Raw genomic sequence first — 19,008 nt, forward strand, 5'->3', positions numbered from 1 at the left:
CCATCTGTACAGTTTGTCTTATTTCATGTACAGAGATGCGAGCCAGATTTCTTTACCCTGTCTTAAAGGGAAAAGCAAAAAGGAATCTGTAGCCTTAGAACTGTGTGGTTACTGGCAGATGAACAAAACAGTTTAAGGGGGAAAAAAAAAAAAAAAAAGGTTGTGCAGAAGTAGAATCCTCTGTAGCCACTTTGCTAGCCTGATTTAACCTCGCTGTGGGAGTACAAGTAATCTTGCTACTGCTTTAACTGCCACAGGCTCACAGCATTAGTTCCAGCAGTTTGATAGTGAGACTAGAAAGCAGAGCTGTGAGAATAAACCACTGTTAGACAGCTAACTGGGCATTCCCTTAGCACACAGTCTGTTTCCCAGCATGTCCCTGTCCCACCTCCGAGTGCCTCAGTGTTACGCTGGCAGAAGTAAAGTGTTATTTCTGCAGAATGTTGGTACTCAAGTCAAGACATCTGTTCTTTAGCTCAAGGACCTGCTCCCTTTTTGATTCGTGTTCCTATTAGCCCTCTTGTAACCAAGCTCTGTTCTCAGACCTCAGGGGGTAATTTTAATACTCAGAATAGTTTAGGCTGATTTTAACTTTATTGAGCCACTCTGCAAGGGCAAACACCCACCCTCATCTTTTTTGAGGGAGCGGGATTTCAGTGCACACAAGTAACGGGGGTTCTCCCACCCACTTCCCCTCCTTTGCATCCACAGTTTGACACCCCAGAACGCTGACAGCACTCACTTACCTGGAAGAACAACACTAGCGGGGTGCTTTGGCTGATACGGTGGTCAGTGGTGAGTTTGGAGGTACGTTGTCTCCCATTCCCACACGAAAAGAAGTGGGGAGACAGCACCATGTGATCTATCAGATGAGCTTTCCAGATCGCCTGATGTCCCTTGCTGTGCCTGTTCAGTATCCTCAGGCCAGAAGCTGTGCAAGTCAGCTGAATTTTTAGCTTGAGTAATTCTGGGCTGATTAAACAGGCTGGCTCCAGACAGTCCAGGCTTTTTTTTTCCTCCAGAATGTACTGAAATGCAAGGATGTAGCCCAAACCATAAGATGTCTCTTAAAAGATTGCCTGGCACAATGCCTGTGCTTATACCACTGGCTTGAAGTGCAACTAGCAAGATTTCCACGACAGAAAGAGAAGAAGCTGTGATGCCGAGGTGATCAGTTAGTGCAAACAGCAACACCACAGGGCTCCTTTTGTGCAAATGTTGGGGCTTTGCATTTTTATTAACTTTTTTTTTTCTCACATGGTTTACAGCCATTTAAAGTTTATAATCTACAGAAATTGAAACAGAACACAAACAAAAATATATCCTTAACAACTTTTGAAAGTCAAATATTAATTAACAGTTCTATTCTACCTGTAGCTGCAAGAGTCCACCGCCCCCCTTTTCCCTCCTGCAGGGACAAGCAAAAGCCGGTCACGGGGACGGCCGCGGCCCGTTGTGCCGGGGCTGCGGGGACCGGGCCTCCAGCCACTGTCGCGCAGGAGGGGGGGGATTTGGCTGTACAGAGTCTCCATCTGGAATGACAGTATCGTGGACAGAGACTTGGACACATGTAACAAATCAGACACACACAGGGATCCGTTGTGCAGTCAGATTGAAAACTCGGCCTCCTTCCTGGGTCCCAGGGCCAAGACAGACGCCTGGTTATTTTCTGCAATGCTGTTTCCCTTCTGTTTAGCTGGTAGTCAAGAGGAGCAGGGTCTGGTGTGTGAGCCCTTTGGAGGGGGACTGAAAGACCTCCCCTCCTTTAGTTGTTTTGCTGGTGGGGGGCCGGCAGGCGCTGCCTTCCCCGGGGAGGTGGGCTTGGGACATACCTGGTACATCGGTGGCAGGCGGCCGGGCTCTACCCAGAACAGTCTGTTAGCCAGAAGGGTAAAGGCAACGCCACTGTTAGCAGGGATACGCTTGGTCACTTCTCATCCATCTCCGTTTGGCACAGGAGAGCACAGGGCCAACGCAATCGGGGTGGGGGGGGGAGCTTTTCCCACGAGAATACGGATTCGGCTCACAGAGCGAAAGGTTTTGTGTCCCCACAGGTACCAGCACCTACCTGTGAGTGTGGGAGGGTGGGGGACATACCAGGAGCCAGGCACTCGGGCGGCCGGAGCGCAGCCTGGCAGCGAGTGTGGGCGTGCGGCCGTCCTGCCTCAGGAAACGGCGTGACAACGCCAGCCACCAGCCTGGGGGTCAAGAACTGGAGCCACTTACTAAAACAGACCTGAGCCGGCTGGTCACAGCTTACCCAGCAGCTACTGCTTTGTGAGAAAAAGTAAACAAAGCACTTCTGCCTTTGGGAGCGAGGGCCACGAAGGCTTTCCTGCTCCCGTCCCTCTGTGCTGGTTTCCAGACTGGGTGACTGTCCAGCTGCCGCAGAGCACTCGCCTCCGGCAACCTGGCTGGCACCCAGGCAGGGCCACGTGCTGCCATTTGCCCGGTGCCCGGGGCAGCAGGGAAGGCCAAGGAGGGAAACAAAAACCTCCCCGTTCTCATGGCCATGGCAGGAGCGCTGATGCCCCGGCAGGCTCTGCCACAGGGTGCAGCCAGTGTCGGCAACCCTTGCGGCATCGCTGGGCTGGCAGGGGCGTGCGCACCTCGCTACGGGCGTACAAAAATAGCAGGGACCCCATTCCTTGCCCTGCCGGGGCTTGTTGGGGAAATTGTGGCATCCACATGCTCCCAGTGGGACCCCAGAGCACAGAGGTGGGGTCAGCCCGTGGCGGAGGAAGCAGACCCGCCTGGCTGGCCATCCCTCAACCTGCCGCGGATGGAGACCAGCACAGCACCTCTCGCTCCAGCCTTGTGTGATGGGTTACCCCAAAACGCTACTTGGAGGCGAGACACAGCGAGGGAAGGAACCGCCACGCTACACGCGCACAGGCAAAGCACAGGATAAGGGCTGTAGAGGGGACTGGCCTGAAAGCGCCCAGAAATGATGCGGCGAGGAGGAAGCAGCACCCTGCTCCTCTGCTCTCACGGTCGCAGGTGTCGCGGGCCAGAGCAGGATCCAGGCACGGGGTCCAACGTTTGCGCAGGCAGCAAGCCAAAGCAGAGCTGGTCGTCACCGTCACCGGGGAGGGAAGCCCGTGAGCTCCCAGCCTCTGAAGCGAGCCAGTGCTGCACATGCAGGTGTGGGGCAAGGGAGCTGGGCAGCGTAACAGGCGCTCGTGGGATGCTGCAGGCTTCAAGCTGGGCGAGACGAGCGGTGCCTGGTAGGAGTGCGTGGGCAGAAAGGAGTCCAGGCGAAAACTAGCCAAGGGGGAAGCCTGTGTCCACAGCCCTTGTCAGTCACTACCTCTTCCGTTGAACAAATATACATAAAAACAATTCTTGAACACAAGAAGGGACATAAGACACGACTACTTTACAGAGAGCCACGGCGCCTGGGGTGGGACCGGGCCACTGGTACGCGATTGTACAGGAGCTGCAGGCGGCACCGTCCTGGTCCCGGGTCCGGGCCGGTCTCCCTGGGGGCCTGCGATCCAGTCCACGTGCCCCAGCAGGGAACTGGGAGTGTTTGCAGCTGGTGCCTTCTCCCTGCAGGCTACACGTCCGTGGAGAAGTAAAGTGTGTTACGTTTCAGCTCAGTGAAGGAGATGGGAGGATGCTGCAGGTAGTAGAGAAGGACCTGGACCTGTAGCAGGCAAAATGGGGGGGTCATCAGGCCAGAAAGGGGTAAAGCTCCCAGCTGCCACATCCAGCAGAGGGACAAACCTATGCAGACAGGCAGGTGAACCCCTCTGCTGAGGGGTGCTGGCACGGGCTCTGGCCCCATGCTGCCAGCACGGCTCTTACCTGAGCCATCACGTCGTGGGACCAGATGTCAGAGGCCAGGGTGAGGTGTCCTTTGCTCTCCCCCTCTGAAGGTCTCAGCAATGTTGGCCCGAAGACAGTGGCCAGGTTGTGGAGAGACATTTTGTTGATGGGCTCCTTTTCAGCTACCCTGCGGAGTTCGGGGGGAGAGGCAGCGTGAGCCCCTAATGCTGTTCTCTCAGTGTGGGGCGCTGCGGGGCGCTGCGGGACGGGGCGAGCGCTGATCTCCCTTCTCCCCCACTCCCAGCGGGACATCTCCAACTTGCCATTGCCCTTCCCGGCCCCTGCCAAACCCAGATGCAGGGCAGGGAGCTCTGCCCGCTTCACGGCCTCCGCCGGAGCTGCCGGGGCTGGCCGGGAGCCCCAGGTGTGATGTGGCAGCGACCAAGCCCTTGCTTGCTTATGTGCTGCAGAGCCTCCACCCTCCCCGAGCCCTGGCAAGGTACGGAGAGCTCTGTGCCAGCCCTGCACCCACTCCCCGCGAGGCGTCCTACCCCTCGGACCCCAGGGGACCCCAGCCAGCCCGCACCGAGGGGAGCACGGCCACAACACTGCCATGTTAGGAGGCAGCTGTGCTCCCCGGCGCAGGCTGCTCAGTTGAGCCCCGGCCAGGGGAGCAGATGTGGGAACTGGCTGTGCCCGGTTCTCAGGCTGGAAATGGATTTTTCCTTCCCCGCCCCCCAGCATCAATCACTTTTTCTGTTTGGTTTTCGCCAAACCAGAGGGGGAAAAAAAAACCAAAAACCAACCAACCCCAACCACGCTTCATGATGCAAGTAACATGAGCCGTGAGCCCTGGTCCCAAACTCGTGGTCAGCTCTGGCCGGGCTGTGCGTGCTGCACCACCGCCTCCATGGGTTTTGGGGCACCAGTGAGCCCCAGAACTGCCCATCCCCGGGTTCGGATGGGCTTCATCTGGGCCAAAACAAAGCCCAGCAAACCACGCACTGCTGCACTCGCCCTGGGACAAGCAACACAGGGTGTCACCTGCGGTTTTGGGACATGTCCGCAGAGCTGACCCTCTCTGGGTCTGGGCCACCCGCTGCAGGCAAGTCACAGGGACCGTTGCACCTCGTTTTGCAGGGGCTACTGCCACGCTGGTGGAAGAGTTTTCCCGCTAAGGGGTCCGTGCACGGCTCCCAGTCGATTCCCCGTCCTGTGCCGAGGCCAGCTGCTCCCCACAGAGAGCTTGTCCAACCAGCTGCACAGCGGCTGCGGCAGCCAAGGGCTGCGTCTTGCCAGAGGACGCGTGCTCCCTGCAGAGCTGACCCGCGTCAACGGCCGCGCGCCACGCAGTCCCCGCTGGCACCGTGGCCGGGGGCTGCTCCGTGGGGCAGAACAGCTCCAGCATCCCTCCTGCATCCTACAGGGGCTGCGGGAAGCCAACACTGACACCAACCAAAAGGCGTGCCGGGTCCCAGCCTGAAGAGGCCACAGCCTGGCCAGCACCCTCATGAAGGCGCTGGAGCCCAGGGAGATGGGGCGGGTGGGACACACCTGGGGCTGCACCCTCTGGGCAGGGCTGGGAGGGGAAAGGACCTCTCTGCCACCTGCCCAGCACGGCGCTGCTGCGGGCCCCAGTTGCAGCCCCAGTCTGCACCAGCGCAGCACCATCTGCCTCCAGTTTGGGACTAGCCCACATCGCTGGGTGTGCAGGCACCACGGGAAGCAGACAGCAGCTGTAACTCTGCTCACATCCCATCTTCACAGCAAAGCCACAACACGGACCTGTCCCACGCCTCCCGCCTGCGCTGGGCAGCCCCCCGGGAGCTGCCGTTTGTCCCGCTCAGCGGGCCAGGGCGAGCCATTACCTTTTCAAGTGCTCCAGTAGGAAGAGGAAGGTGATGAGGTTGGGGTCAGGTAGCGAGCGGAGGAGGTGCATCATGCAGTTCTCCTTGGCAGCAGGATCCGAGAGAGCTGGAGAGAATAGGGGAGAGGGCTCAGGACAGGGGCTGGTGACATCCTGTGCAGCAGCGGGACCCGCCATGGCCGGATCTCCCCCCAGCCTGTGTGTGAGCAGCGGGCCCTGACCCTGCACCCCTGGGGAGCAGCACAACAAACCCCGAGCTGGCCTGGGGCTGGCAACGACAGCCGAGTGGGAAGGACCCTTGGGAGTGTCCCGTCCCGGAGCAGGCAATGCCAAACAGAGCCACACTTGGGCACCGACCCTTCCCCGTCCCCAGGCCCTTACCGATCCCCTCCATGAAGGCGGGGTAGAGTCTGTCAGTGAGGAGGGGCTCGGGCAGCTCGCGGAAGTACAGCTTCAGCGTGCCGGCAATGGCGTTGATGTCCATGTCGCTCAGCATGACCAGGATGTCCTTGTTATCTGTCCAGAGAGCACCCAAGAGTACCCACATGTGACTGTGACGCCTCCTGCATCTCCTTCCCCTCTGAGTCTCAACCCCCTGTGTCACCCCGGCCCCTCCAGAGGGCAGGGACCGCTGGGTCCATGGCCTTGTTTTAGCCAGGCTGGGGCTGGGAAGAGCCAAGCGCTTCCCGCCCAGCCGGGCAACGGGACACGGAACAACTTGCAAATCCATTTGCAACGTCGCTCTGACTCAGAGCCTCCCGGGAGCCGGCCAGGCGTGGAGACAGCTCGGAGACACCGAGGCACAAACAAGGCTGGGACCTCTGGGCGATTGCTTCCCCAGCTACGTGCTCCTCCTCGCCCCTAGGCTCACCAGCACATTTTGCACACATGCGGTGCAATAACCAGACCCCCGGCTTGCAGGGCAGGGCACCAGGGGGGTCTCAGGGCCTCCAAACCCTCCCAGGGCAACGCGACGGGAAGGGCGGCCGTCCCCAAGGACACTCACTTGCGTCGAAGACAGCTTTTAATGCCTGGATGTCGGTGGCAACGCCAGAGATCCTGTAGATGCCGACCTCTTCGATGCCCCTCTTCTCCACCTCCTCGATGCACTGGCGCACAATGTAAGGCACCTTGGAGCGCTCGCGCCTGGCTCGGAAAGCGGAGGCATGAGCAGAGATTCCCAGGGGACCTCCACCGTGGCCAGCCCAGCCCTGCAAACCCCGAGCCAGGGGCAGGATGGGCACGCTGGGTGGGAGGGAGGGGGCCAGCGAAGGAACGGGGGAGGCCCCAGCAGAACGCAAAAGCTGAGCTCTCCCAGCGTTGGTGGGAGCAAGGGGACGTGCTGCAAGGATGGTGCAGGTCCCCCGAGTCCCCAACCCCACGCCCACAGGGACTGGAGCAGATCAGGCTCCCCCAGCCCCACACATACTTTGTCACGACGCTGATTTTGACCCCGAAGACACCCGTCTGCTTTTTGGATGGAGTCCTCTTCAGGCTCATGTCTCTGCTTGTGAACTTCATGGAGAACTCCACCTTGATCTGCAGGAAACCGGGAGTGAGCCCCAGCCACCCAGCCCTGGCCCCTCACCCCCACACCACACGGCGGCATGGCCCAGCCCCAAGGAAGGGGCTGCCGTCACAGCGAGAGGTTGTGGGGCCCTGTGGCCCCCCTTACCCCGTTCATCTCTATCACGTCCATGTGCCAGTTCTTCGTCTGCACGGCCTGTGGGTCCAGCTGTGGGGAGAGATGGCGCGTCAGCTCCGTGAGGATGCTGCCCTGTCCCGGCCTGGCAGCCCTCGAAGCCCCCAACCTGCAGACGGTGTGGGGCATGGGATATGTTCTTCCCTGGCAACGTGCAGCCCACGGCACGGGGATGGAGAGGGGAAGGTCTGGGGTCCCTCTGGCCATGCCCTGAAGCCGGGTGGGCTCAGCCTCCCCACCCGGTCCCCCCCAAACCCCCGCGAGGCACTGCTTGAACCCATACCCAAGCAGCAAGAAATTTCCAAGAAATCTGGACTATTTCTGGCGTCGGATTGATGAAACAGAACTAGGGCAGCATTTTCCGTGCAGAAAAACAACATCTCCCCATAGCCAAGGCTATTTATAACCCCTGGGAATGACGGGCTCTGCTATTTTTGGCTTTGGGGCTAGCGGGGCACTCAGTGACGCTGCCCCGGCACTCAGCCACCATGGCGAGGGGCTGGCGTTCCCAAGGCCCTGGCACGTGCCATGGCGGGTGCCGGGCCCCAGGGCTGGGCTGAGGCGGGTGCAGTTGCCTTTCGGGGTTTTTCAGTCCCCCAGCTGGTGGCATCGATCTGGCCCCATCGATCCCTGTAATGCAGGGGGCGGGCAGTGGGGCAGAGCCTGGCACTGATGTCCCCTCGGGGAAGGGGATGGGATGTGGGGGCTGGCGGGGGCTCCCAGGGACGCGCGTGCACAGCTGCCAGGCAAGGCTCACACGGGGTCAGTCCTCAAGGACGCAGGAGTTTCCCACAGCTACTGGCTCGGGAGATGCTCCAGGCGAGCGCAAAGATGTCCAGAGCTGCTGCTCCAGCCACGGAGCTGCCATTCTCCTGCCCCAGCTTCTGGCTACCCACAAAACCACCACACATCGTGATGGGGGGGACCCTGGGGTCCCTCGTGTCCCCTCTTGCATGGCAAGACCTCATGCTCCTGAGGACAGGCTCAAGCTGCCCTGGCTCTCGGCGCAGACCCAGCACCACGGCATCACCCCACGCCCAGCCCTGTGCCACGGTGAGCCCCAGCAGCTCCTTGGCGGCCCCACCTCCTGGCTCCGCAGCGCAAGTTTAATTGCAACCACCACATGCGCCTTCCCCATCCCCGTCCCTTGGGTCCCCCTGGCTCCGATGGCCCTGGCAGCTCACATCTGGAAGGGCTTTAGCAGGGCTCTGAAGAAAGCTTTAATAAAAGCCAGGTTGGCTGCTGCCAGCGCCGCAGACCTTACCCCAAGCACGCTGCCTCCCTGCAGCTGCTTGTCCCTGGTCCGGCGGAACGGTCCCCATCCAGCTCCCCGCAACACCCAGCACAGCCCCAAATTTGGGCTAGTTCAGCTGGCACCGCCGGCCTGAGCTCCCATGCAGCTGGGGCAGGTCCCTGTGGCCTGCTGGCACCCCGCACCGTGGGCGGCACCGCCGTGCTGCCCGCTCCCCGCAGAAAGCAAAGCCGCGGCCGATGCTTCGTCTCCGGGCGTGGGAGGACGGACGGGAGCATCCACCCACAGTGCCAGAGGCAGCTCCTGCCCACACGGCGCTGGCAAGCGCACCCCGTCTCAGGTCCCATCACCATCTCCTTCTGCTCCAACGGGAGCTGCCTCCCTCCAGCACAACGCGGGGACATCCCGGGATGGTGGGGGACCGCTGGCCTGGGAGCCCTGGGGAGCAGCCTCCCTGCCAGCGCTGTGCAGGATGGCACGAGTGGCATGCTGCTGTCCTTTTCGGCAGCTCAGCGCTCAGTCGGTTTCAAACAGCAGCCTGTGCCCGGGGAAACGGCTCGGCTGGGTCACCAGCACCTCTCCAGGCTGCTCCCGCCTGCGTCTCGGGGCACTCTCAGTAGCAGCGCAGCATCCATGCGCGGGCCAGCATCTGCTGCAGTGCCACGCTCATCCACGGCGAGGGGAAACATCCCCTGGCCCTGGCTGCAGGGATGGGCCATCGTCCTGTTTTCCCAAATTATCCAAAGGTGTTTGCTTGTAGGGTAAGGCCTCCAGTTGCAGAGAGAAAGGCTGCAGCGCGGCAGGCCATGAGCAGCCCTGCAGAGGGTGGGGAGGCTCTGGTGGCAGAGGGACCTCCTGATCCTGCTGACACTTGCTCCTCGCAGACCCTGCCTGCTGCTCGTCCCATGCACGGGTGACTGGACCCAAGGGGACAAGGCCACAACCTGGGCTTTTGTCCTCAAGTCACCTCTGGGCCGTACACCATGGATACGGCTCCCGTGCAGGCAGCGGCAGCCGAGACAGACCCAGGCAGCGTCGCATCCCCGGGGCTCCCAGGTGAGGAGCTGGGATGGCTCCAAACGCCTGTGGAAGCTCCCCGGGCCCCAAGCGCTGGGGCGCTGTGGCAGGGCACGTCCCTTCCTCGCATCTCACACCCATGAGGTCACCCAGCCATCAGCCCGGGGCGAAGCCATTGGGAGCAAACTGGTGACTCAGCCGGCGAGGCCATCTCCACCACCAGCCTGGGGAGCTGCTACAACCGGGGTCGCTTCCCAGCTGGCAACCACCCCAGCCTGGCCTCCTGCAGCTGCCCCCGGCTCCGCTGGGCAGGCGATGCCCCCAGCAAACCCCCATGCCGGCAGCTCCTTCCCCAGGGAACCCACAGTCCCATGCCATGGGCGCTGAGTGGGCCCCACACCAGTGAACGGTACCGGTGGCAAAGCACAGCCCCAAAAAAAGCAGCGATTCGCAGCCTTGTTCGAGAGCAGCTCGACAAGCGGCAGGCACCCACGGCACAGACCCGCCGGGGCCGCATCCTGTCCCTGCAGCCCCGGTGCTCCCAGTCGGCAGCAGGCAGGGAAGCCGGCGGCCGCGCTGGGGACGCGTGGGGCTGGGAAATGGAACTGCCTCATGTTTTGACCCAGCAACAGCCGGCGGCAGCCGCTGGGCAGCCTCCATGTGCAACCCTCGCCGCCCCTTAATCCCCTCTGCGGGAGCGGTGGCGGCACAGGATTGAGGTTAATGCCGCTGCGTCACAGGCGGCCCCGCCGCCGAGCAAACCTCGGCCCCGCTGTTGCCAAATCGAACCCCCGAGTGCCCAGGCAGCTCCTGTCCACGGCCACAGCCCAGCCCCGAGCCAGCATCTCCCCGTGCAGGGGAACCCCGCGGAGGGAAACCCCCGGAGCACCCTGTGAGATCGTGGGGGGCTCAGGGCCAGCCCGTGATGCTCCCGTTCCCCTCCCTCATCCCTTCCGTTGCCCACTCCCGCCCTTCCTTTTGCCCCCAAAAAACGGGCAGCAGGCTGATGTGGCTGCGACACGGCTGTGAGCTTGGGGAACCCTGAACGGACCCGGGGTGGGGGGGAGAGGGGGGGGCTGTCACAAACTGAGCAGCACCCTGGGTGAGAGAGGGTACGCAGGCACCGGTGCCTCCTGGGTGAGCCCCCCAGCACACAGAGGGAGAGGGACAGAGGGGAACAAGCACCCGCACGCTGCTAACTGCTCCCAAGAGCTCCCAAAACACCCAAACAGCCTTCCCCGTCCACGCACAGACCCCACAGCCTTCTTCCCACAAGCAGTACAGCCCCCCCCCACATATCAGAGCCCCCCGCACCCCACAAAGTTCCGGCGCACAGCAGAGCCTGGCGATACCCCGAAGCCGTCCCAACGCCCCTTTGGTGCCGGCCACCGTCCCCCCCAGCCATCCCCCCACCGCGCACCCCGAGAGGCACCTTCTGCCGGAGCAGCTTGCTGCGCACCCTGCCCCAGAGGCGAGCACCCGTGTTGGGGGGACGCTTCCCCTCGGCCTCCTCCACGCCACGCTCCGACCGCTCGCCCGCGGGCTGGGGGCTCCCGTCCGGCTGCATCAGCACCTCCGTCATCGCGACGACCGCTTCGGCTTCGGGGAGGCGAGACCGGGATGGCCAAGAGGGCCCCAGGGAAGGGTGGCCGGGGCTGGGTTAGGACAGCACCCGCATCCCTTCTGCTGCGGGCGGGAGGTCAGCGGTGGCCGGGATGGCGGGGGCCGGCAAGGGGAGCCCGGCTCGGAGGCGAGAGGGCAGGGCTCATCTTCAGGGCGCGAGCCAGGCTGGCGAGAGGCAGCGAGGCAGCGAGGCAGCCCCAAAAGCCTCCCTCCCTCTGCGAGGAAGTGACTCAAAGGCAGTTCCCCCCCCCCGGCGGCCCCCACGCGTTTAACTCTCGCCCTGCCGCCCGCCGCTGTCGCTGGGGAAGGCTGGAGGGGCTGCCTGGCCTCCCCACCACCTTATCCCTTATCCGCCGTTATCCGTTACCCGCTTCCCTGCGCCAGCGGCGGTCGCGGTCCCAGGAGGCATCGCCGCTACCGGCTGCAGCGTCCCCGGCTCTGCAGAGGAGCCAAGCTGGCCCTCCCGGTCTCAGCAAAGGGGGATGGGGACAGGACTTTTTTGAGTCTCCTGCCAGGGCTGGGGACAGGTAGGGACCCCCCTGCATCCCCCCCCAGCCTGCCCCAGCCCTTGTCAGCCCCACTGCTGTGGGGCGATGTGGTGGGGGGTCCCTGCCTGCCCAACGCTCCTCCTGACATGGCGAGGTGCAGGCTTGGGGGGGGTCCTGCACAGCCCCCGGGTCCAGCCCTCAGCAGCCCCCTGAGTCCATAGGGGTGACCCGGTGGGTCCCTGCAGATCCAGGGAGCCCCCACACCCCCCTCCAGAGCCCCTGCCAGCCCAGCATGAAGAGGACAGGCAGCTCTTCCCTGCCACCATGCCCACGACAACGCCGGCTCTGCTCCAACACCTGCATCCCCCCTGTGTATCAAAGAGGGGCTGAGGAAGGGGCTTCTCCACCCTGCCCCATTGCCCCGAGACCCCCCTCACGCACCCGCTGCCCATCTCCTGAGCCCACAGCCTGCTCTGCCCAACCTGTCACGGTGCTGAGCACTCCTGCCAGCACCCACAGGACACAGCCCAGCTGCTGGGAGCAACTGGGACAGCTCAGAGCAGGGCTGAGCCCCACAGCGCTGGGGACACAAGCCCCCTGTGGGGACACAAGCCCCTCACAGCACCTCTACACGGACCACAGCATGTCCCAGCCTTGGAAACCGCACGCAAAACAGGGTTAACAAACACAAAACAGTGTTAATGACAACGTTCAGTGTCCCCACAAAGGGGGGTCCGACCGGGGGGGGGTCCGACACTCCCCACGCCACACAGGCCTCGGGGCTCACTGCCAGGATGCTCGAGAGGAGGCCGGTGCCAACCCCAGCCCCTGCCCTCTGCGTGGGTAGGACGCGATGCCCACCCGTGACACCTCCGCAGCCTTCGGAGGCCCCCGTTGCCCCCCACAAAGGGGCTGCAGCGTCCCCCCTCACACACTGACCCACTCCTGCCAGCTCACGACACCACTGAGCTGCTAACTGGAACCAGCAGCAGCCCATGAGGAGCCCAGGGACTGGCTGGCATAAGAACCATCCAGGGCAGCATCTCCACCTGAACAGCTCACGGCGGAGGGCAACGGGACAGCGCTGGAGTCCGGCCACAGCCCCCAGCCCCACAAGCAGCACTGCCCACCCTGCCCGTAGCCACGCTGCCCCGTCACCCACCCCAAACCCGGGGCAGGGGCTGAGCTGTGGCTCTGGGTGACAGCAGGACAGCCCCAACCCTGACACCGCTCCGCCCAGCCAGGTCCTCCTTGGGATAAGCAGCCCCAGGGCCTCCTCTCTCTCTCAATTTCTTCCCCCACGACTTTCGCACGGCGGGGACAAGCTGTGCTGTCCCCGTCCCGACCCCCGTGTCTCCCAGCATGACTCATGTTTGTTGACCCAGGCTATTTCCGAGAGCACAGCTGGGCTGATCCCCACAGGGCGCTGAGCCCCTTCCCTGCCGCAGCACTCCCGCTCAACCCAGTGCCACCCCCACACCACCATTTCCCTGGGGAGAGGGCAACAGATGGGTGATTTCGGGTACGAACAAGCCGCTGGCGAAGCCGAGCCCCCATCTCCCATCCTGTGCCCGGTGCCGTCCCCGTGCAGCGTCCCCTTCCCAGCACATTTCCGTGCTGCTCCCCGCTCCCCAGGGACCTGTCCTCAGCTGCTTTCCCACGGAGCAGGCGGCTGCGCCGGGCCCTTTGAAGCGGCCGTGGGTCAAGGGCTGTGTCCCAGGCGTGACGCTGACCCCAGCAGAGCAAGGAGGGCAGCCGGACCGGGGGTCCCCACCAGGGAAATACAGGGGCACCCCCATCCCGATCTGTTCCCCGCTGTCCTGGGCCTCCCTGCAGCCTGGCCAAGGCGGGTGCTGGGGGGATGTGGGGTCTGGGGTCTGCCTGTCCCCCCCTTCATCTTCCTGCTCACCTAGGAGCATCTCAGGGCAGCCCAGGCCTCCATCCTCCCTGCCTGGCAACCGCCAATCAGAAGTGGTTCAGCTGTTGCCCTGGAAACCCCCGTTGCCATAACAGCGACTGATGGAGGCGCAGGGGAGGCAGATGGAGGCAGAGGGGGACAGCCACGGCTGGCGGGGAGGGACAGGGGAGGGACGGCGGGCTGCAGGCTCAGAGCCCTCCCTGGGGTGGGTGCTGACCCCCTCCCCGCAGCCCCCCCGGGGCAGCAGCACGGAAGGCAGCAGGACGGGAACGCTCCCAGCCCAGCCCAGTCCGCTCACCCGCCTCTCCCAGCTGTGTACCTGGATCTGCCCCTTGCCCATGATCTTGTCCACGATTTCGTTGTTGTCCTTGTTGAGCTTCGTCTTGTCGTAGCACTTCTCATAGCAGAGGATGCGCAGGGACTGGGAGCCTTCCAGCTCGATCTCGAACTCCTGGGGTGCGGAGGGAGGGTGGCTCAGCCCCAGGGCAAGGAGGGGCACAGCCCCCTCCCTGCATCCCACCCTCCTCTCACCTCATTCCACTGCGGTTCGGTGGTGTCCCGAAATACCCTCGTCTTGGCTTTGCTGACGAAGTAGCCGAAGGAGTCCACCTCCAGCGTGCAGTACAGGTCTGGGGGAGCAGACACCGCTCAGCGCCCAAGGAACATCCCCACTGGCTCCCGGGGGATGGCTGCGGCCAGAGTGGGACCACGTGCTGGACCCCAGCTCCCCAGCTGGCACCGGCCCCTCCGAGCAAGGGTGGGCACCCGCACTTACTGGCCGACTGCTTGAAGCCCTTGGCGGAGTGGACGATGACGTGCAGGAACCCGTAGAGCCCGGGGGATTCATCGTCTGCGGCAGGGAGAGCAGAGGCTGCGTCAGGCCTCAGCTGTCCCCTCCCGTCCCCGAGCCAGCCTTTGCCATAGCAAGTGCTAGGTGCCTGTGGTGACACCCCAATATCCCCAAGCCCTCAGAGGGCCGTCCCTAATGGCTGAAGAGGACATATATCCCCCCCTCCCAATTATCCCTGCCAGACATCCCGAGCTCTCCTGCTTCTGGACAGCCCCGGGGGAGGTTCCCAGTAAGGCTGGCTGGGTCTCACCCTGGGGACACCCCAGTCCTGCCCAGCCCATGGGGGTACTGAAGAGACCCCCAAAAGCAGCCCCGTGTTGCAGCCGGGATTGCGCCAGCTGGGAGCCCGACTCCGCGCCGGCAGTGCCACCTGGTGGGTGACTGGCCCCCTGCACAGCCAGGGTCCCCAAAAAGGGACCCCGCTCCAGCCAAGGCACCCCGCAGCTCCTCCTTGGCATCATCCGGGGACAAAGAGGGACCCGCCAGCCCAGCCCACGCTCACCGTCCTTATTGCTGGTGACCGGGATGTTGTGGACGGTGCGTAGCTTGAAGCAGGATCCCGTGAGCACCTGCAGCTCCACCGAGCTCAGGACGAAGGCCTGGAGGTCTGGGAGAGGACAGGAGAGGAACTTCAGAGGGATGCAGCCAGTGCTGGCCCAGGGACCGAGCACGCTGCAATCCCCCGGGACCCCATCATGGTCCCTGGGAGGTTTAGGAGCCCCGAGGGGGGTGTGTCAGCCCCAGACTTACCCTTTTTCTGCAGTTTCTGAATGGCCTCCCTCCATTCGGACCTCTCGTAGTCGGATGACAGCAGGAAGAGGTAGCTCTGCAAGAGAGAGGGTGATGCAGCAGGCTGTGCGCAGGCGCAGGCCCCCCCAGTTCACCCTCCTCACCTTCCCGTTGCGGTTGTGGATGCGGAAAGGGATGGCAGGTGAGTTGAGGAGCAGCCAGAATTCGTTCTCAAACATCTTCTTCTTGAGGCGCTCGATGGCCCGGCTCTGCCCCTTGTTGGCTTTCTGCAGGCGGACAGCGGACAGGAGCTTTTGCAGGCGTCCCAGCCACCCCCCACATCTCATTCCCAATCCCAGACAACAGCACCCACCCCCGCAGCCGGTCTTATGCCCTCGCCGACCACCCACACCCTCCTCTCACCTCCTTCTGCACCTCGCTCTTGATGGCCGAGATCTTCATCTTCATGTCCTCCAGCTCGTGGTCAGGGATGACGTGGACCTGCGGGCAGTGCTCCGACTCCTCCGGCGAGGGGAACACCAGGTCGGCCAGGGGCACGTACCACTTGCAGTCATACTGCTGGTGCTTCCTGCGGCGGGGTGCGGGCGCTGAGCGATGCCTGACCCCCTCCCCAGCACGTCTCCCAGCCCACCGGAGGACAGGGGGGTTGTGACACGTTCCTCCCGTGCCCAGCACCCTTCTTACCCCACTGCCGTCTTCTTCAGCTTGGCGCAGAGCAGCACGTCGGTGAAGAGGAAGACATGCCGCAGCTTCCGCGAGCCCTCCGACAGCTCCACCAAGAAGCCATCCTTGACAAGCTGCCGGGTCTGTGGGGCAGGGGAGCTGGCATGAGAGCGGGCAGGGAGCAATGGCCAACAAACCGCAGGAGACAGATGCTCCTGTCCCTCTCCATGGCTCAGCCACCAGCAGCATGAGAAGGTCCATGTCCTCTGGGTGCTGTTTTGAGTCCCGTCCACACAGCAGGGTGCCAGCAAGCAGCAAGAACCAGGCAGAGCCCTAACCTTGCACCCAGAACTGCGTCTAGAGGAAGCTCTTTATCTCCTGGCCAAGCACCATGGAGCTCCTCGGGATGGAGACACCAGCCAAGGGCTGGTCGAAGGCCCAGCCCTCACCCCGTGCCCAGGCACTGCCTGCCCCGCTGGCTCACCTCCCCCTTGGGGGTGGTGACCGCTGTCCTCCGGGGATCGATGTCCTCATTGATGCTGGAGAGGAAGTTCTGTGAGATGCGGAGGGCATCCTGGAGCAGCGGGTAGTCGGGGTGGTCAGCTGGGGTGTGCTTGAGGAGGTCCTGGAAGGGGACGGGCATGGGTGAGCAGCCCGAGGGCACTGCCCTGCCTGCAGCACCCACCCTGGAGACCCCCCAGCAGCGCTCCCCATGGCTGCGGGTCCCCAGGAGCAAGGGGGCAGCGTAACCCCCTGCCCGGGACTGGCATCACACTCACGTGCAGGACAAGGGTGCTCCGCGTCACCCGGTCAATGGGTTTGTACAGCAGCGCTGCGGGGAGAGAGGAAGTGTCAGCAGCCACCCCGGTCCCTCTCCCACCCGCGAGAGCCAGCACCACATCCCGCGGGGGCAAGGAGCGGAGATCAGATGCCCAGAGACTCCCTGGATCCGCACAGAACCCTGTGTGAGCATCTGGGGTCCGTTCTGCAGGGAGCCAGCAACGGCTGGACCATCACCTTACTGCCAAGGGCAGTGGTGAGCCAGGGCTGAGGCCGCAGCCCCGTGCCCTGCTGCGCCGGCGGCAGGAGAAGCCACGGCCGAGCTGGTGCGTGGAGCGAGGGCAGAGCCCACCGCTGGCAGCTGCCCAACACGCACTGTGATTTCAGGGCTGCACTCGAGAGGTTTTGCCAGCGGCACAGATGCCCGCAGGGTCCCCGCTGGGGTGACAAGCTCAGACAACTGCCACACGGCGCTTGCCGCACGGCGCTTCCCTCACGGTGCTCTGCTCCAGCTGAGGCCTCACATCGGCAAAGTCTGACCCTGTCCTGGGACACGGCATGATGGGGACACCAACCCAGCCACCACGTCCTCCCTATCTCTGCTGCCACAGGTCACGGGTGGCAAAGCCAGCGGGTGTTCCCATCGCGAACACAGCTCTGCCCCAACTGTGGGACGTCCCCACCGTGACTGTGCCAGCGCGTCCCCCTCTGGGGCGAAGCAGCTCCCCGGGTGCGGTGCAGGCACCGGCGCCGCCAGCTTGCTGTGCGGCGGCTGTAGAGCGGAAAAGCCGCTCGTCACTCCCAACACCCAGCAGCTTTTTCAGTTTCCCTTTTGGCTCAGTGGTGGGTCCCATCCCTGCCCTCGCTGGGCTCTGCCACCCCATGGGACACCCCGTATCCCACTGCCCCAGCCAGCCCTGGGTGCAAGGGGAACCCAGGCTGCTCCAGCGTCAGCCAAATCCCCGCAGACAGAGAACGCAGAGGCCAAGGCATCGTCCCAGCACTGCTGCCCCGTGTTCCCTCCCCACAGCCCCAAGTTCCCTCTCTACAGCTCCCCATGACTGCACATGAGGCTCCGTCTGGGCACAGACACCCCCATTCTTCTGCCGTGCACCCTCCCAGCAGGACAGCAGCCCCGGGGGTTCTTCAGAGGCACGTTTCACCCCAAGCAGCTGGACCCTCCTCCTCCTCCCTGGCTTTTTTGGCAGGTGAAGGCACAGAGCACGTTCGCTGCTCCCCACACCCAGCCGCTCACATCCCCCTGGGCTGCTTCCAGCCCAGCCGACGCTTCTGGGTTTTCCCTTCACTTTGGAGCACTTCCCCAAACTGCCAGGGCCGAGCAAGTTTCGAGCTGGGGGAGAGGAGGGAAATGTGCTGCCTGTCCCCACCCTGTGCTAAGAGAGGGGACCCCCCCCGTCCCAGCAAACGGGGGTCTGCTCAGGAGGCAAGGACGCGGGGCTGGACCCCGAACCGGAGGCTGCATCCCACACGACTCCGTGCCGGCAGGGAAAAGCGGAGCCTCACTCCCCGCGGCAGCCAGCGAGAGCCCTGCTCCGGGGTGGAGGGGGCAGGCAGGGTGTCCCCCCGCTTTCCCCCACCCTAGATCCATGGGGAAGACAGACCCTCCTGCGGCCATCGGTACAGGCACACACAAAGCACCGGGGAGCCCCCGGAGGGGCTGTCACAGCCCGGACGAGCGCCGGGCTTCTTGCTGGCGTGGTCCCACCGGCCTGGGACCCACACGCAGGCATCATGGGGCTGGGCACCAGCGGGCAGGGATGCTCAGCACCTCTCCTCCCCAGCTGCCAAGAGATGGGCGTTCTGGCCCCATGCCGCTCACAGAGCCTCCGGCAAGCAAACGGGGAGCCCTCCCTATCACCATCCCCGCTGCAGAGGGGGTCCCCTCACCCGCCCCAACCCCTCACCATCCCACCAACGGCACGAGCCCCTGCCCAGCGCAGAAGGCAAGCGCGTGGCAGCGTGTGCCGGAGCCAAGATGATTCAATAGAGCCTGGAACAAAGACGCTCGCAAGTTCAGGCTGCAGAGCACAACGCAGCTTCCACCCCCCCGGCAAGGACAGCCAGCCCCAGGCCAGCATCCTCACACCATCGCTCCCCACCAGCCCCCAAAACGGGAACCGGCCCCCTTGCCTCACCATAGGTGCAGTTACAGCAGAGCCGGACGACGACGAGGATTTCCATGGCAGCCCCGTCTCCACGCAGCCATCTCTGCCGCCCCGCGGCAGCTCAGCCCGGCTGCGGCACAGCATCGGCCCCTCAGCACGGCTCTGGGCGCAGCCAGCGGGCGGGGAGGAGGGGGTGGGCAG

At 63.7% G+C, this 19,008-nt stretch overlaps 1 protein-coding gene across 4 annotated transcripts in view; it reads right to left on the reverse strand.

Annotated features, from left to right (window-relative positions):
- Window positions 1-3,359: 3,359 nt before the first annotated feature.
- Window positions 3,360-19,008, reverse strand: part of ABR (ABR activator of RhoGEF and GTPase) — a 36,088-nt gene continuing 20,439 nt past the window's right edge. For 3 of the 4 annotated variants that reach the window (XM_086762862.1, XM_086762859.1, XM_086762861.1), the window contains 17 exons: window positions 16,681-16,733; window positions 16,386-16,526; window positions 15,923-16,044; window positions 15,641-15,806; window positions 15,382-15,504; window positions 15,239-15,314; window positions 14,991-15,095; window positions 14,414-14,488; window positions 14,170-14,267; window positions 13,958-14,089; window positions 7,314-7,373; window positions 7,068-7,177; window positions 6,645-6,784; window positions 6,020-6,154; window positions 5,640-5,745; window positions 3,811-3,958; window positions 3,360-3,649 (listed from right to left, as the gene is read on the reverse strand). In XM_086762862.1, the coding sequence (XP_086618988.1) occupies window positions 3,560-3,649; window positions 3,811-3,958; window positions 5,640-5,745; window positions 6,020-6,154; window positions 6,645-6,784; window positions 7,068-7,177; window positions 7,314-7,373; window positions 13,958-14,089; window positions 14,170-14,267; window positions 14,414-14,488; window positions 14,991-15,095; window positions 15,239-15,314; window positions 15,382-15,504; window positions 15,641-15,806; window positions 15,923-16,044; window positions 16,386-16,526; window positions 16,681-16,733 (1,880 nt within the window). In that variant the 3' untranslated portion in view covers window positions 3,360-3,559. Of the gene's footprint in view, window positions 3,650-3,810; window positions 3,959-5,639; window positions 5,746-6,019; window positions 6,155-6,644; window positions 6,785-7,067; window positions 7,178-7,313; window positions 7,374-11,041; window positions 11,421-13,957; window positions 14,090-14,169; window positions 14,268-14,413; window positions 14,489-14,990; window positions 15,096-15,238; window positions 15,315-15,381; window positions 15,505-15,640; window positions 15,807-15,922; window positions 16,045-16,385; window positions 16,527-16,680; window positions 16,734-19,008 lie in introns of those variants that run through there. The other variant, XM_086762863.1, reaches the window with a different exon arrangement.

Source organism: Chlamydotis macqueenii, chromosome 19 (assembly GCF_036417535.1).
Source record: "Chlamydotis macqueenii isolate bChlMac1 chromosome 19, bChlMac1.mat, whole genome shotgun sequence".
Taxonomy (NCBI): Eukaryota; Metazoa; Chordata; class Aves; order Otidiformes; family Otididae; genus Chlamydotis; species Chlamydotis macqueenii.